Below are 17,174 nucleotides of genomic sequence, written 5' to 3' on the forward strand. Positions count from 1 at the left end.
ATGTGGGACGCAGCCTTAGCATGGCCGGAGAAGCGGTGCATCGGTGCGCGCCCGGGATCCGAACCCGGGCTGCCAGTAGCGGAGCGCACACACTTAACCGCTAAGCCACGGGGCCGGCCCATCAGTGTATAATTCTATATGAACAGTTTGGGATCCTTGAGGAAAGAACTGTGAAAAACCACATGCATTGTTCTAGAAGCAACTGAAGTAAATTACAGTAGAATACACTTGCCACTTGAGAATTGAACTTTAAATTATCACACCCCTCTCTCCTCTTCTTTGTCTCTTTTTCCTTTTCTTTCTCACATGAAGTCAACATGACTCAAGCTTTTGACAATGTTGACTTGTAGATTAAAAAAAAAAAAAAAAGCAAACATTTGCTGCTGCCTGCTGTTCAAGTTCCTTGGCACTTCTGAGCTTTCATTGTCTCTTTTGCTGAAACTAAATACATAATTAATTAATGTGTTTGTCCTTCCATTCATTCATTCATATAGTCGTTCACTCAGTTATTCATTCAATGAATGAATATAACCCATACCTATGAACCATGCTCTATGCAACACAACTGGGACACAAAACTGACCACTGTGACAAGGAAAGAAAAACAAGGAATTTCAAGGCAAGATTATACGAAAATCATTTTAAAATGTCCCTAGAATCCATCAATTCAGTTGTACCAAATCTGTGATGCCTGGGTTTAACAGCAGTCTGAGGAAGTGAGAGAGAGAGAGAATGGAAGGGGTGGACAGGCAAGAAAAGGGAAGGGGAGGTCGAGAGAATGGGCAGGCACAGAGAACAGGATGTAATCCAGGCATGACAGCACAGAGATGACAATTTGTTGTTTCCTCTCTATTTTAAGTCCATTATAAGCATAAAACTTTTTAATAAAGAGCTAGATGAGTTTAACATGAGTATGTTCTTTTTGGAGCAAGATTTGTGGCTTATGTTTTAACTTAATACTGGCAATCCCCCCATTGTCAGATTGTAACTGGATCAAATGTGTGTCCCCTTCTTGGTGAGTTAAATCAAACTGCACCAGAAGTAGTTGTCTCACAAAGCAGAAATTTTATTTGCAGCATGCAGAAACGAATACAGAGACCATAGGGAATAATTTCACAAAGTTATGGCTCCCTGAGCACGGGGAGGTGGGTATCTTTATTTGGGGTAGAGAATGAATATTCAAAGGGGAAGTTTCATTTTCACATGTAGAGGTGGGGATAAGCTTGCACAGGTATGGTTTCAAATCATGCTTTTACAGACATTGCATGATCTAAAAATGGCTGCTTTGCCCCTCCCAGAGGAGAAGAATTTACAATGTTAATGAAGGCAAGTTACTTTAGTACAACTCTCTGCCTATCTGCGCAGGTGTTATTCTTGTGGTTGTGGTCTGGGCCAGTCTGGGCCAGTTCAGAGCTGCTGGCTCCAGGATGGTTGTTGCTTAGAGCTTCTTCCTGCAATATAGCTGAAACCACATAAGGTCAAGACCTCAAAGTCGTTAGAGAAAGGAACATCTGCACCTTTCAACAAGACTAGCAAATTAGGTCAAACACAAAAGGTTAGACTTTTAGACAAGACAAGAGGAGCAGGATAGAGTCCATGGCTGGTAACAAGATGGTCTAGAATAAAATTTTGCATCTGGTACAAGATCTCTGGGGAGGCCTATGAAACTCTCATCAACACCATGCTTCTTTTCTCTTACCTCGGCTCCATTTGGCCAGTAAGAGATATTCTTACAGTTTGATCAGAAGCATACTCTTCACTTCAGCCACTTGGTGCCAATATCACAGAGGTGCCATATCTCCATGAAATACTATCCCTTGGCTTGAACCTTGGCACTTACCTCCCCCTCCCTTCCTCTTTCTCTCCCTCCCCCCTTGACCTAGCTAACTAGAGACTGTCTTTCAGGATCCTCATCATATAGCCCCATAGAAGGTTTTCCTGATTCTTCCCAAGCTACCAAGCTGATTAGGAACTCCCTTCTTCCATTTCCCCTCAGCACTTTATAAATACACTTTCCACTACATTCTGTGAAATGATTGTTTAATTATTAATAAGCTCCTCTACAACCTCAGCCTCCTTCCAGATTACTCTTTCTACCTCTTTGCCTTGACTAAACCTAGTCAACCATTTCCCTCCACAGCTCTCTTGTGGGGAGGTTGATATACCTCCTTATATGCCATGGGACTGTGATGAAGGGGGGCATTCTCCTGGTTCCTCACTGACAATTCCAGATGGTTTGTTTCCATGACCTCTATAAAACTATCATGATTGTGAGGTCTCTGCCATCTTTGTGGCATCTCTGGCCATCCATGTTGGCTTTGATTTGCCAGCCCCTCCAGCAATTGAATCCTGGCTCACTGTCTTCCTCTTATCCCAAGCCCTGTCATAGTCCCAGGAGATGCAGTATGAATGCAGACAACACACACAAAACACACCTTCTATACTATCTGATTATCTGATTCAGTTGTTCACTTCCTGGATCTTGCCACAACCTGGGGTTACTATTCTTCTAAAACATTGAGCTTCAGTATCTCCCTCCAGGACCTTCCTTCCCGCTATCTTTCACACCCCTTCACCCTACCATCACTGCTTTTAGACTTCTTTGAGGCTTCTAGTTCCTTGATCCTCTACTTTCACCCATCATCCAGGTCCTTCTTGGCCTCTTTGTTCCCTACAAGGTTGGATGCCCATGGTTGATAATATGAACTCACCTCCCTAACACCCTCCATTCCTTGAGGTCTTATCTAATTAGTCAGTAGGGGCCTATCACAGAAAACTGTACACCCTTGCAGATTGGTACCATTTCAAATTCATGGTCCCTAATCTGACACGGTCTCACAACCATGCCAAAAATTTGCCATCTATCCTCAAAACCATATGCAACCCCCATCTCCTACTTTGTTGAAAAAATTAGGCCATCAGGAGTGATCTCCTGTAGGTTCACAATATCTGCTCTTAAATTTACCTAGAGCCCCATTCTTATCTCCTTTCTTGCAGACCCATGTCTCTGTCCTCTGATACAGGACTACACTCCCTGCCAGTACTTCGGATCCTATCCTCTGGGATTCTCTGGGATCCTGCCCCATTAGCCAGCCTTCTCCATTAGTATCTTCCATTTTTTCTTCAGTGTGAACTTCTTCCCCTCTTCTTGCAAACATATTCAAAGCTCTTCCATCATTAAATGGAAGGAAAAAGAAAACAACCATTGACTCCCTGTCTTTTTCTTATCATGTCCCAATGTCTCTTCCCTTTTCATCCAAACTTCATGAAGGAGGTATCTGTAGTCTCTTTTTCTCACCTCCAGACTGTTCCTCACGCTCTTCAATCTGGCCAGTTTCTGTTCGTGGTGGAATAATCAATGTGAGTTTTTTGCTTTTATGTTTAATATTCTGGAGTTGAGGGCTCTGTATGTATAAGCAGTGTTTAAAAGCTATTTGGTTTTAAAATTAATATTCAATTTATTAAGGTCACCAAATCGAAAACAAGTCTTTCTTAAGTAGTTATGTTCAACTTACAAAGTTCGTTATTCTATTTCTAAATTGGGTACAATGAGAAATATCATCACTTTTTCATTGATTATTAGATTAACATTTCTATATTGAATAGAATAATTTCCCTCAGTCCTCTTTTGTAATTATATTCAATTAAAAATTTTAAATGTTTTTCAAAAATTTAACACATTTTATTTCATTTTTAAACATTTCAAATTCCTTACAGAACAAATTTACAAAGCCTATAAGCAAAATATGTCCAAGAACTCAAATATTTTTTGAAATACAATTATTTATATGCTTATAAAATTATCTATATTACTCAGAAATATAGCAAATCAAATAAAAATATCTTTTTTTTGCTTTTTTTACCCACAGTTTACCATTGTCAGACCAGAAAGGAAATGCAAGGACTTCGATAACAGTGGAGGCTTTTACACCCAGATATTTCCTAACTCTATGTATCCATCCTGTCCTAAAAATTATTACTTTTGCACCATGAATAGTTGCAAGAACCATTGAACTATCTCAATTTATAACCAGCTAATCACAAAAGCTCATATGGCATTCTTTAAGTTTGTCCAAAACAGAATATAGATAATTGATAATCCTACTTGAGATTATTTCCTAGGAAATCTGATTGTCTGATAAATGTCAAAAATAGTATAGTCACCACTGAAAAGTCAGGGCACTCAACCAATTTAGTGCAACGGCCCCAGGGTGGTGCCAACACAAAAGGCAGTCAACTCTCATGATAGAAAACCAAATATTTATGTAAATCATTCTGTAAATGTTTTATGAAAACTGTGGAGTCTTGCCATTTGAATTGTAAATTACCATATCTAACGTAAAGTGATCAAGGGAACCAGTGATTAGTTTATTGCTTAGATCTGGGCATCTTCAATCTACAAAAACCTTCTTCCTTTTGAAGCCAATGACACGAAGATAGACTCAGGAATACATATGGCACCGGTTTCTTCTGATCATGACTCCTCAAGCCCTACTTGTCCAACTCCCCATCCCTGCATTGTAAATCTACTCTCTCTACATAAATATACTATATAACCTGTGGAAAGTAACTTGACATTCCTTAATCCTAAATTTTCTTCCTTGTAAAATAGGAAGAATAATTCCATTTTTTACATTTGTTTTGGAGATTAAATCAATAATTGTAATCAGCATGTAACTGTAATGTAATTGACATGGTAGATATTATTTCAATAAATGTCCTTTCAGATAGTGAGTTTTCTTTCTAGTTCAAGTTAGAAAGTATAGCTGACTATTTCTGTAGAATTAGGATTTAAAATTGGGGTTTAGAAGGAAAGTATTTATACATCTATTCATCTATTTAATGTGTTTTCAACTTAGGATATGGATCAAGTCAAAACACTGAAAAATGAATGGCCAAAACAATATAAGAAAAAGCTCAAACATACAAGTAGTCAAATAATGCAAATTAACCACAAAATAGATTGTATATTTATAAATATAATACTTACTATTGATGAGTATATAGGAAATTGAAAATTTCATTTTCTTCCCAGGTAGTGCAAGATGATAGAAGCTCTCTATAATTTGACTCAATACAAAATGCTATTCCTTTTGACTCCCTATCTCCACTTCTGGAAAATTATTCATAGGAAAAAATTTATATTTAAACAAATATCTATATAAGACAATTAGAAATGACATGAACAACCAATAAAAAGGAATATCGAGTGACTAAACGACTGTACAAAATATACAGTCTGATATTGTATAAAACTTATAGTCAAATTATCTTTGCCATTTGGCTTAAAATCAAACTTAAAATCAACTTAGATTTTAATTAGAATTACAAGGATAATCTGTGAAATTTTATGCATTTTTATATACTTTACAAAGTTTAAATAAGAAATACAGAGCTTTACCCTAAACTTAACACAAAGATATTAATACTATGTTTGCTTTATTTCATTTCTATATTTAATCTGAAACTTTTCTAAGGTTGTAAGGCACTCACCTAGGGTTACCATAAAATGTATTTTCTCAACTGGGACACTTTTAAGAGGTAAAGTGGGAACATTAACAATAATTAAAATGTCTTAATTGATTTATATCAGGGATATCAGGATTATTTAGGCAAACCAGGTTACCCCATACTTAACCAAGCACAGGCAGTAATTTACAATAGGGGTGATCAGAATTTGCTGGGTCAAGTGTCCATGACCACAATATGATTACATAGGTTAGAGATTTCAGACCAGGTCACAGGACCTGAGAATTATCTGCTTCCTGGGTGATTTCTTCTGTGCTACAGGTAGACCTTCGAGGTCTTTTGACAATTGCTGCATCAACCAGGGACTTCAAGTTTATATCCTTCATAGTGATTTTGTGATTTATACCTCCTGAGTTCTTACTTACTTCTTTCTTTCTCCCTTTCATTGCCTGATTTGGGTAGATTGAGTTCTCCACCTCCACCAACATGGATTCCTTTTAACGCTTCTGACCAGCCACAGCTCTAAAAAGTCATTTTAATATTATCTCATTGGCTTTGGTATTTTCTTCATATTTTTTTTTCTGGCTCTGAAATGATAAATTTTTGTTCATGCTAAGGATAAAGGTCACCAACAACGTCCTAATAATCAAATCCAATCAATCATTTTTATTCCTAATTTTAATGGTCTACAGGGTGGTCAATTATCCGAACTACTCTCTCCAGCTATGTCAGTTTCCTTCATACATATTCTCTCTCTCTCTCTCTCTCTCTCTCTCTCACGCACACACACCTGCTCACCTCCCTAATTTCTTGGCTCATCCCTTTAGACTCAGATCAGATATTACTTTCTCCAGGAAGACCAGGAAATGCGCCCTGTTCTGTGCTTTCACAGCCCTGAGTGGCAGTCTCTAACCTCACCCTTACCACATTTTCATAATATCTGACTTTTCTTTCTGACTCCTCTCACCAGACTGGGAGCTCCGTAAGGGCTGAGAATGTATAAGTCATACATCTTTCTCTCGTCAGCACTTAGCGTAAGGCCCAGCACATAGTGGGAAGAATATGTAGTAATTAAGAGTTCAGACTCTGTAGTTAAGACAGATTTAGGACTGAATCCCAATTACCTTAGTTATATAAGTTTGAAAAGACTTCTTAAACGTGCTGAGCCTCCTATGGTAATAGTGATAATAACACCTACCCGCGTGCTTTCTCAAACATCACATCCACCTAGAGTTTTATTATCTTAGTTTGTTCTCATCTCTGTGAAATTCACAGACCCCTGGGAGAGGTTAACATGTAAGCTGCTATTGGACATTTACAATTTAACAGGAATGATAGGTTTGATTGACATTTTGATGAGGAAGAGAGAGGAAAGACTGGAAGGCCCCGAAAGACAAGGAAGTTTTTGAAGGGAGCAACTAAGCAAAAAAGAGAGGTGAGGATGATACAGTCTCTCTCTGTCCCCTCATCAGTAAAATGGGGATTATAACAGCAGCCAGGTTAAAAGGTGGCTGTAAGGACTAAATGAAGAACATGCGTTTTCGATGCATGTTAGCTATTTTTGTTGTTGCTCTTGAAAATGCTCAGAAGAGAACCATGACCCCATTCCCAATTTATTTTTAAGACTTTATCTCCAGATAACACATGGATTTAGCAAGGAAAGAAAGAAACGCTCTTAGAGTTATTTCTTATATTTAATTTTTCTCCACTGCCCACAAGAGTGCCTTAAGTTCTAAAAGTAGAATGAAGAGCGGAAGCCACTCAAGGGCCCATCTTATGAGTCTCTCATCGTCTTAGTGAGTTTGGGCTGTTGTAACAAAAATACCATAGACCATGTGGCTTAACAACACACATTTATTCCTCACAGTTCTGGAGGCTGGGAAGTCCAAGATCAAGGTCCTGGCTGATTCAGTGTCTGGTGAAGGCCTGCTTCCTGGGTCATAGACAGTGGTCCCTGCATCTTCACGTGGCAGAAGGGGTAAGGGAACTCTGTGGGACTCTTTTGTAACAGCACGAATCCCACTTATGAGGGTTCCACCTTCAGGACCTAATCACCTCCCAAAGGCCCCACCTCCTAATACCATCACACTGGGGACTAGGGTTTCAACATATGAATGTTGGAGGGACACAAAGATTCCGTCCGTAATACTCATCATAGCTCAGATCCTGACATACTGAGCAGAGCAGACTATGTCTCAACTGTAAAATTAAAACAAATCTGAGCATCTATAACTTCATGGTCCCTTTCTATATAGAGGACAGAAAGTGAGACCCATGTCTCTTTAGAGCAAGATTTGAACATCCTCCCTTCACCAAGGGAGGTGTGTAGGGTTAGGGGCTTCATCTTATAGTTTGCTCGTCCTATAACAGAAATAATAAAATCTATTTCATAGGTTGTGAGGGTTCCAGGATTCCAGGAAAGATGGCCATTCTGTCAACTAGAATATGTTCATAATGTGCAGCATTGTTCTAGGGACAGTGGAAAACTGGACAAGATTTTTCTTCAATAAATCCCAATTATATTCAACTTAAGTCATCTTCAGTAGGGTCTCCAGAATGAAAGGATAGATACAATCGGAAGTGAACACTGAAGAAGAAACAAGATGACTTGAAATGAAAGCTATTCCTGGCTATTTCTATGGTCAAATGGACTTAGAATAGAAGGATGGGAGGGAGAAAACTAAAGGAGTGGAACTTGATCGCATTGCAATAAGACAATTAAATAGTCAGGGAATGTCTGACTATTTAAGCACACCACGTTCAAAACAGACGGTCAAAATTGACCCTGCTTATCTCATTTCAAAGCATGTGCTTCTTCCCTCAACCAAAAATACAGATGCCAAGTTATATTTTATTGTTGGACACTCCACTTCTTTTGTATGTGTGTGTGTGTGTGAGGAAGATCAGCCCTGAGCTAACATCCATGCCAATCCTCCTCTTTTTTGCTGAGGAAGACTGGCCCTGGGCTAACATCTGTGCCTATCTTCCTCCACTTTACAGGGGACGCCACCACAGCATGGCCTGACAAGCAGTGTAACCGTGCGCGCCGGGGATCCAAACCCAGGCCGCCAGCAGCAGAGCGTGCACATAACCGCTATGCCACGGGGCCGGCCCCTGGACACTCCACTTTTATTAAAGGTCGTTATAAGGAATTGCCACCTAAAATTTGCTGTAAATATTTTTTGAGGAAGTTAACTTCTAATTCCCTCTATAAAGTACCCTGCAATAAATGTATTGCAAAAATTAGAGTTAAATAATATTTTCTTTGATTATGACACATTACCACGGGTCTTTACTCCAATAATGGGAGATTGGAGCATTTTTCTTATTTTCTTAAAATTTTAGTCTAAGTAATAATTACTTACTGACCTATAAGACAAGTCTAACAAATTTAGGAAGGTCCAATTAATTAGGCTTTCTGTGACAAAATAATTCCAAGTCTTTAGTTATAAAAATGGTAAAGTTAAATGATATTAGGCCTACACTGTATAGTGCCAGAAAAAAGACACATAGCTGTATTTTTAAAAACTAATAAAATAATTTAATTCATTCAGTTATTTACTGTAATCAAGAGAGTTAAAGAACTTAGACTGTAGATAAATCTTTTATTTATTTACCAAATAATATTAATTTTTTTTTTACAGAGGCTGGCCTGGTACATATTTGTATATCTTTCACTCCTTATCCTAATAAACACAAGCCACTGTTCCCTTTTAAGCCCATTTTTTTCGCCTTGTGATAGGGGAAAGAGAAGTTAATTATTTTGAGAACTGCCTCTAGAAAAATTTCTCTGAACACAATTTTGTTAAGGTTCATTGTGTCAATTTGGGATTAATTTTTTTTCTATTGACCACACCGTGTGCAATGATGACATTGAGCTTTTTGAACCTGAATTTACACCAATTCAGACGTCTCTGGGGTCTTTATGCCTGCCTGGGCTTGCCTGGCTAGGAATTTGAAGGGGCAAATATTTTTTAAATTTCTTCTTCTTATTATTATTAATTTTTTATTGTCCTCTTAAGATATTTTGTTGACAGTGTTCTGCTATATCCAGAGTGGCTACTTGCTAATAGAACTTTAAGCTTTTTCCCTTAGCTTCCAATGCTAGACTCTAATCCACTAATAAAGTAGTGGCCAAAATGTCCCTACCCATTGTATCTCCTGTAATACAAGAGTATTGTAACAAGACCTGAGTCACATGGAATTGAGGATCTGCAAGGACACTCTCAGGTTGTTTAGAATTTTTATTTTGGCCCAAATTTCTACAAGGTAGTGGGGAGTTGTGTGAGTTAATTCGGCCATGACAACTTGAGAGCTTTAACATGCCTAGCTGAGGAGGGGTTACCAACCAGCTTGGGTCTATTTTGAAGCATCCATCCCACACTGACACATTTAGGAGCAGAGATGGGACCACTCAGTGGGAAAGCTGAGATGGTTGACTGAGATGATACATTTCACACCTTTGGATGAATATTTGCTCTTGAATATTTGATGATCCTGGAATTATTTGGAGAAGTCTTCAAAATTAGCATGTAATTTAGTCACGTTTAAAGTCATAAATTATTGTAGGTTCTCCCCTACAAGGGAACTGTGGGACACTGAGGATCATTGCTTGAGACCTGATACGGACAGCTATTGGCAACGGGATCTCAGTAGCTTATTGGCTAGGAGCTGGAAGTTAGGGAGGTATGTATGATGGATTATCTGAAAAAAGAAGAAGCCACTGAAATATCCATACAGTTTCATAATTAGAATTGTTGCAAGGTGGCCTGGGTCCTTCTTTAGAATTGCCTGGAGAAAAACAAGGGTACAGGTGAACAGAGGGAATTTATAGAACAGAAGAGAACAGAAGGGGAGGGCAAGATGCTACTTTCACAGAGAGACCCTGGAAGACTCCTGTTGTCTTGTTGAGGAATCCTCATACCAATCAAAAAGGGAGACCACCACTATTAGAAATTTTGTCTTCCTTTTATTCTAGGGCTTGCTAAAGAAAAAAATTATCCAAAACTTGGAAATAAGCCAAAAAGATTACTGTTTGTCTTTTCAAAGACACATTAAAGCATTGTCCAACAAGTCTGCCCAAGGGCCATCGGCTTCTGGAAGGAGAGTGGCAAACAGTGGCCCGTGTCCTCAGCCAAACCAGCTCTCCACCTGTTTCGCATAGCTTCCACCTCAGAATGGTTTTTAGAATCTTAAGTGGTTGGGAAAAAATCTAAAGAAGAATAACATTTTGTCACATGTGAAATTCAAGTTTTAGTGTCCATAAAGCTGTAAAGAAACACAGCTACGCTCCTTCAGTTGATATTGTCTACGTTTCCAAGCTTCACATACTCCTCAATGTCTGCCTCTTAGTAGGCAAGGTTTGCCGACCCCTTACCTAAGGGCTGTAACTTTTATTGTTTCTCATTGATGAGGATTCTGACTCTTGTGTCAGATATCTTGTTTGATAAGTTGCAAATTTTTTTCTATGTTAAAGATGCAAATAGTATCTGTTCATAGAAAAGATAACCCCAAAGGCTACAGTTTACTGCCTTGTAAAACAAAAATCAGTTTGGTATCTAATTTTTTAATCTTATTCTAACATTCTTTTTTCTGCTATTTCAGCTTCTTATATCCTTTGAACGAGCTTTGTCATCCTGCTAGTTCCTTTTCTAATGAGTTAAATACATCTCTGACACGGGCTGACTATATATTTGTTTGAATATTATGTTTTTAACTTTCTGAAATCTTATTTTGACATATACTTCTAAAATGGATTCTTTTATTAAGAGAACCCTGTAGCGGCTGTTATGAGTTCAAATCACTTACAGTTGGCCAGTCCCATGCATCTAAGCATTTGTATGGGTTTTTTTTCATAATGCATAATGATGAAAACTGTGAGAGTCCCCTTGGAGGTGGGTCAATTGGTCTTGAATGCATGCCCCATACAAATTAGTGCCTGATCTCTCAGAAGAGGTTAGAAAATTGCTTAAATTTTATCTAGAAATGCTAATTTCTTCCCAGAAATGGCTTGTGAATTACATCACTCAACAAAACCAAACTAGACTTGGGACAATTTTCCCTTCGCAGACATCACATATTCAAGAGCAAGTGCTTGATCTCTGACCTGCAAGTTAGCAAAGCTTATCTCCAAGTTTTTGTTCTAGGGAAGATTTTTAACTTCTTCGTTCTCCGTTTCACTTCCACAGCCATCCTCCCACCCCCAGAGAAATTTGCAGCATTTCTGTATCTCAGAACATCACTGTCACCCATTCAGTTTAGGAGACCTTAATCCATCAAGCGAGGTTAAATTGGATTATCCCAGTAGAGAAAGGTTGGTGATTTTGAGAGTAAGGGATTATCCTAGTGGAGGGCTGCTGTCCTGTGTGTGTTTGGGACAACGGGCCGGGGCGGCATGGTGGTGAGCAGCCAGTGTTGAATGATGAAGACGTGTCTGGACTCAGAACGTAGGTGTATGGGACTCTGCGGGGGGTGGGAGAGGTTCAAGATAGCCAGGGTGGGAGTTAGGCAGTGTTTCATCCCCTTTACAAGTCTCCCCTCAAATTGAAGATGAGTAAGCCATAGTTTGTAAATCAGAAAGTTTATCCAGCAGCATGTTACTCTGTTTCCTTTTCATCATCCCTGAGTCTCGAGTCAACCCCATTCCTGCTCTGTCCCCCAGGAATTAAGGAAAAGGAGCAAACCTCTGGTCGGGTCACTGCGTTAGGAAGAGCAAACCGCACTCCGCCCCGGGTTAGCAGCCAGAGGAAATCTTTGGAAACAGCCTGTTCCTTCCTCTGGGGGATTCTCCTTTCCGCGAAAACTTCTGGAATGCAGACGGGCCTGATTTTACAGATGAGCCTTGGACGCAGCTAACGCTGGGCAGAGCCAGGAGTGCTGCTCCCCCTGTAGGGTTCTTGTGAAAGTTAAAGGGCTGATTCAAGTGCAAAGCACCGAGTCTGGAACGACAGTGTGCTCAATAAACCGTCTCCATTATCATCATCATCCTGAATCCGTTATAACTGACCATGGTAAAAAGACAACCAAGAACCGGAAAAGTCTGTACAAGGGGCAGGAGGCGGGAACCTCGAATTGAGGAGGGGGGTGGCGGGGGCGATCCCACACAAGCAGCCAATCCAGCTGTCCCCGGGAGGAAGAGGAGGAGCCAGGGCCGCCCCCGGACTCTGCTCGGCTCTGTCCGGCGCTGCGCCCTTGAACCCGCTGCGCTCTCGGCCCCGCGCACCCGCCACCGCAGCCTGCTCCCCGCGCCTGCCCTCCTCGAGCAGACATGGCCTCAGGTGCCATCCCCGCGGCCGTGAAGGTGAGATTGGCGGTGTCGGCGGCTGCGGTCCGCCCTGCCCTGTGCTCTCTCGCTCCCGCCCCAGGGGACTGCGCCTCCGGACCATGCGCCCTGCCTGCGCGCCCCCGCCGCGGCGGGGAGGGTCTGGGGCACGGCATCCGGGCCGGTTCTCCCAGGGGCGGGAAGCAGGGGGCCAGGGAAGGCTTGCAAACTCGGCCTCCCACCTTTCGTCTCAGCTGCCTCCGCACCAGGCAGGGCGTGGGCAAGCCCTTTGGAGTGGGGTGGTAGGGGGTGCTGCGTCCGGCCCCCAACCCATCCCAAGCGCCATTCCTTCCCAGGGAGATGCATCTGTCTGGGGCTAGTGGGTGTGCCAGGTGAGGGGTGCCTGCAGCTGGTGAGACCCTCTCCTTGAGCCCTGCCTGATTCACGCTTCCGCTCTCGCTCTGCTCACTGCCCTGCGGCCCACGTGGGAGAACTGCGTGCTTGCTCTTTTGCAAGCTTCCGGCTTGGTTTTTTCTTCCAAAAGTAGGCCTTCTGTTCTGAAGTTTTCCCCTGCAGCGCAATGCTTTGGGGATTCTGAGATTTCTTTCCAACACCGAAATGGAGTCCAGTACAGGGCCGCTCCCTGTTTGGGGGACTCTGGCTTTAAACTGCTTTGTTTGCAACCTTGAAAGTTAGAGATCAGTTTTCTTGTGCACTCGGACCTCAGAGGTTTCCGTACAAAGGATCATTGTGCGGTGGGAGCTTTGACCAGAGGAGAGCACGAGTTCTGAAGGGTGCAGCGAGCTTCCCTGGGGCTTTAAACACTTCTTTAAGTGATGGTTGGTGCCTCGCGGGAGAGAGTGTGGAATTGCAGTGCATGAGGAAAAATTGGTGATCAATTTTCAGATCTCTTCTAGGCTGTTTATGATTGGCTAAACCCACTTAACTTGTTTGACTTGAGAAATTCTTGGCCAGTTGGATAGGAAGGTCCACCGCTTCTCCAGGTTATCTCTTGTAATTCCCGGCTTTGTGTTCAGTTCTCCCGGGAGAAGGCAATTCTCTTTGGTCAGCGTTTAATCAGCCAGAGGGATTCGTTGATTCGTTTATTAGGTCCTTGCAGCTCTTAATGAGACACTTACGATGGCGGTTGCCGGGGGGGGGGGGGGGGGGGGGGGGGGGGGGGGGGGTGTCACAGTCACACTTAGATTTGAAACTCCTTTGGCCATTTGGAAAAGAATCTTGCATTCATCAGATATTGGTAGAACGCCTCTCCCTTACCAGTCACGGAGAACAAGGCAGAAAGAGTTTTTGTGAAGCTCATTTGCAAAGTTAGGTGCCCATCTATAAAGTGGGGGTTTTACTGCAGGGTTTGCTGGGACATTTAGAATTGTGTTGTCGGCCCAGCACGTGGTTGAAACTTATTAAATGGTAGTGCTTCTTAGTAGGGGAGGTGAGGTTAATTTTGAATATCTTTTCTCCAACAATTAAATTATTACGATAGGTATCATTAGCCCCTGGCCATCAGTGGACAGGCAGGACACTGTCACCTGTCCCTTACAGGAATACACTTACAGTGATACTGAGAGCAGAGAGGGATGGTGTTTATAACTGTGTCACTTTAATCTGGTTCCTCATTCTCCCTGCACCCAGTTGCCCTGTAGTATTGGTGCAGGGCACTAAGTGCCGAGTGGGCACTGTGATGTAAATATCGAATGATGTATATTTTTGGTCTTGGTGAGTGGCTGGATATAAAATTAAGAGGTACAAATAGTGCTGGGCCTGCCTGCTGATTTCTGTCTTTGAGGTTGGAAAGGTGACAGCTTTGCTCTTGAGAATCTGTGATGCCAACACCAAATCCCCCACACCGCTGAGACAACGTCCCATATAGAAAATACGAGGTGCTAGTGTCCAGAGCAAAATGGGCTTATAAAAACCACATCCTATTCCCAGATCATAGGATGCAGAGCTGGAATGTTCCTTAAGACCACAGAGCCACACAAACCCCTTTTTGTGGACATAAAGCTGAGCTCCAGAAAGGTCAACTAAGGTGTCTAGTTACACAGTTGGACCTAGATAGTGATAGAATTGGGCCTAGAGCCTGGCGTCTGACCAACTAGACGTTGTGAGGCATTTCTGAAATCTGACATGTGGTCTCTGTGCCCTGTTTCATTGTGTAAGTAAGGAGATCCTGCAGCTTTAAGGCAGAGGGAGTGTGGAGTGAGAGCATAAAGCAGGCTGCCTCCTTGTGCCCACTAGATGCTCTCCCGTAGTATTGATAACAGCCATTGTCTGGGAGGACCTCAGGTAGATGTCCTCATCGCCATGGGCGGGTGGTATGCAGAGGGCTGAACCAACCAGGAACGGCATCCTGGAGCGCTCCTTCAATGAGCTATCGCTCCCCCAGGCAGCAGCCCAGGCTTTTGCTCTGAAGGATTAAAAATAAGTAAATTGTTAATCATGGTTGCTATAGCAAGGAGGAGATATGGTCCCATCATAGGTGGGTAGTGGGCTTTTAACAAAATGGTATTAAGGGGGACAGGCAAGTCGTGGAGTCTAAACTGTGGAGAATGGGCCTTATAAGCTCTTTTTTTGGCTGATTGTGGCCAGCAAAGACCTTCAGACTGAAAGGCCTTGAGTGACCCTCAGAACCTTGGGGACAACTCACAGGCCCCAAATGGAAACCAAATGACCAACAAGCCTTCAATCTTTTGCCTAGGGACACAGTTGCAGTTAGAGCAGGACAAGTCCTTCTTTTGTAGGACTGTCCTGAGCCTTGCAGGACGTATAGTGCATCCTTGGCCCCTCTCCACAAAATGCTAGTACCACTCCCCCCAGACATTGTGGCAGCCAGAAATGTCCCCGTAAGTTTCCGGACACCCCCAGGAGAGCCAATTCACACGTGATTCAGGGACCCTGGGCTAAATCCTCGAGACAGAGACAGCCTGGTGAGGAGATATCAGAGCAGCCAGATTTATGCCCTGACCAGCAAAGAAAAACAAAATCTTGTTGCTTTGAGGAAGTCTGTTTTGGTTTTGGTTTTGCTGGAGGTAGGAGGGTGTACAGAAACAGTGACAGATAGTAATGCATTATTTTATTTGATTCTCATAATTCTCCATATTAAGGAAGAATCTTACGCTTATAGGCACAGATGAGGAAACAGGTGATATAAATTTTTGTGTAAATTGGACCCTAGATCCTTAACTGGGATTATAATCATGGTAGTCTGGTCTGTGCCTCAGAAGCATCTAAAGCAGTGGTTCTCAAGGCCCACTTGGGAATTTGTTAGAAATGCAAATTCTTGGGCCCCACCCCAGCCTGGCTGAGTCAGGAACTCTGGGGGTTGAGGCCCAGCAATGTGGCTTGTAAAGAGCCTCACTGAATTCAGATGCCCACGAAAGTGTGATAGCCACTGACCAGGGAGCTTTCAAAAGGCTGGGCATCTGCATTTTTCACCAGCTCCTCAGGTGAGTCCTCGTGTACTAGTTTCCTACGGCTCCTGTAACAAGTCCCGCAGACTGGATGGCTTGAGACAGCACAAATGTCTTCTCTTACAGTTCTGGAGGTCAGAAGTCCAGAATGAGTCCCACGGGGCTACAATCAGGGTGTCAGTAGGGCGGGTCCTCTTGGAGGATCTAAGGAGACTCCGTTTCCTTGCCTTTTCCAGCTTCTAGAGGTCACCAGCTTCCCTTGGTTCATGGCCCACATCACATCACCTTACATCCCTTTGCTTCGACCATCACATCGCTTTCTTCCTCTTTGACCTTCTTATAAGGACTCGTGATTACATTAGGGGCCCACCCAGATAATCCAGGATAGTCTCTCCATCTCTAGATCCTTAACTTAGTCATGTAAGGTAACGTTCACAGGTTCTGGGGATTAGGACGCAGATAGGATCCTTTTCAGGGGCTGTTATTCAGCCTGTGACACACAGCTAGTCCAGATTTTGAAAATTTATGGCCTGGGCCCTGGAGCAGGGGTGCTCAATTCTGGCTGCGCATTAGAACCACCTGAGGAACCTGAAGAACACAAACTCTGCCTTGCCCGATTAATCAGCATCGCTGGTGTCTGGGCCCTGGGCTTCGGTATTGACAGCTCCCCGGGGGATTGTAGTGTCCAGCAGCTGACCCCGGAGGAGCACCCAGAAGAATCCTGCTGCTGTTCCGCAAGCGAAGGGGAGCTCTACAGAGTACAGTAAGCGTGGAGGGAAATCCTCCTCAAAACAATTGGCCATTTCAGGAGGTGAACTGTACCTTCAAGAGACACTCTCTTGAGTGTCTTGAGTGTCAAGACACTCTCTTGAGTACCCGTTCGAATAATATCTTGACTTTGCAAGAGGATGTTGTTTAAATAAAAAACAGATGTCCTGAGCCCTCAGACTGACTGAAATACAGTCATGTGTCACTTAACAACAGGGATGCGTTCTGAGAAGTGCATCATTAGGCGA

General features: G+C 42.5%; 1 protein-coding gene and 1 long non-coding RNA gene across 3 annotated transcripts in view; one reads left to right on the forward strand and one right to left on the reverse strand.

Moving 5' to 3' along the window:
- Window positions 1-1,063: 1,063 nt before the first annotated feature.
- LOC131420123 (uncharacterized) lies at window positions 1,064-12,511 on the reverse strand. The gene is made up of 5 exons (XR_009223466.1): window positions 12,153-12,511; window positions 5,895-6,056; window positions 4,991-5,113; window positions 3,299-3,337; window positions 1,064-1,462 (listed from the first exon to the last, which is right to left on the reverse strand). It is a non-coding gene; the product is annotated as an uncharacterized LOC131420123 (long non-coding RNA).
- A 131-nt stretch (window positions 12,512-12,642) lies between these two features.
- Window positions 12,643-17,174, forward strand: part of MTAP (methylthioadenosine phosphorylase) — a 41,471-nt gene continuing 36,939 nt past the window's right edge. The window contains exon 1 of one of the 2 annotated variants that reach the window (XM_058565900.1): window positions 12,643-12,769. In XM_058565900.1, the coding sequence (XP_058421883.1) occupies window positions 12,737-12,769 (33 nt within the window). In that variant the 5' untranslated portion in view covers window positions 12,643-12,736. The remainder of the gene's footprint in view (window positions 12,770-17,174) is intronic. The other variant, XM_058565899.1, reaches the window with a different exon arrangement.

This window comes from Diceros bicornis, chromosome 22 (genome assembly GCF_020826845.1).
Source record: "Diceros bicornis minor isolate mBicDic1 chromosome 22, mDicBic1.mat.cur, whole genome shotgun sequence".
Taxonomy (NCBI): Eukaryota; Metazoa; Chordata; class Mammalia; order Perissodactyla; family Rhinocerotidae; genus Diceros; species Diceros bicornis.